The sequence below is a fragment of the Sphaeroforma arctica genome (genome assembly GCF_001186125.1).
Source record: "Sphaeroforma arctica JP610 unplaced genomic scaffold supercont1.9832, whole genome shotgun sequence".
Taxonomy (NCBI): domain Eukaryota; class Ichthyosporea; order Ichthyophonida; genus Sphaeroforma; species Sphaeroforma arctica.
Window position 1 is genome coordinate 1 of NW_014030726.1, and position 1020 is coordinate 1020.

The following is a 1020-nucleotide window of genomic DNA, read 5'->3' on the forward strand; positions in this document are numbered from 1 at the left end:
ACGGTCACTTGCCTGGTAGTCTTATCTACTTTGATCAGGCCAGCTGTCACCTGGGCTGCAATGAGATCTCCGTTCTTGTCAAATGCACCACCCAGACATCGACCACCAGTATATGCCTATAGTTGCGAAGGAAGGCAATGAGGTAAAGGTTTCTTGGCCACCGTCCTTGGCTTCATTCGCGATCTCCAAAAGTTAGATAACCATTCTGGCGTTCAATGTGATGATACAAACACGGCAGCAGCTAAGCATATAGTTATGGACCTCCATAGGCAATCTGAGGACGCGACCAAACCTGCATTTCAATATACCAATACACACATGTGGGCTATCAATGCTATTAAATTAATGCTGTCAGGCTATTAATGTTATGTTTCTTGAGCTATTAATGTACACAGTACTCGATGATAATCTGTGTCACAAAAAAGAATCTTCTCGTAGACGCGTGGTTGGGCCTCTATTGTCGAATGTCACTTCCATTTGAGTTCACTTACCCATTCATTGACTGTGTTCGATGCCACATCCAACTCGGCAATTGATCCATTTTTGATGAGGGCAATCATAAGACCATCTTCGCGGAGCAGCATAGTCTCAGGCCCTTCGATCTGCGAAGCAGAAGTTGAATAAATATGTGAGAAACACATGATTGAGAATACAAGTACGCAGATCACGCATACATTTGATGTTGCAATAAACGCTACAATACAAATAAACAATCGGGATACAATACAAATATTTCTCCATCAAGAAGCAAATATTGAATCTAAAAAATCATCAGATACTGATATAATGAATGATTAATGCTTAGCCCGACTAAATTGAAACGAAGGACGGAAGATGGTCTACATATGTGAAATTTAAGCATACGTACGCAAGTGTATATGTAAGTTGTGCATGGGCTGTAGCAAAGAGAGTATTCCACCGGTATGCAATTTGTTAAACCTCAACAGTCACATATGCAGAAAGAATATACATAAGTTGCTACAACGGCACTATAGTGTTATTTTTGTAACTGCTGCTTTA

General features: G+C 40.5%; 1 protein-coding gene across 1 annotated transcript; it reads right to left on the reverse strand.

Annotated features, from left to right (window-relative positions):
* On the reverse strand, positions 1–591 carry SARC_17133 (hypothetical protein; the record flags this gene model as incomplete). The annotated part of the gene is made up of 2 exons (XM_014288769.1): positions 492–591; positions 1–116 (listed from the first exon to the last, which is right to left on the reverse strand). Coding segments are annotated over exons 1-2 (209 nt in total), but the record flags the coding sequence as incomplete, so codon positions are not given.
* Positions 592–1020: the final 429 nt, after the last annotated feature.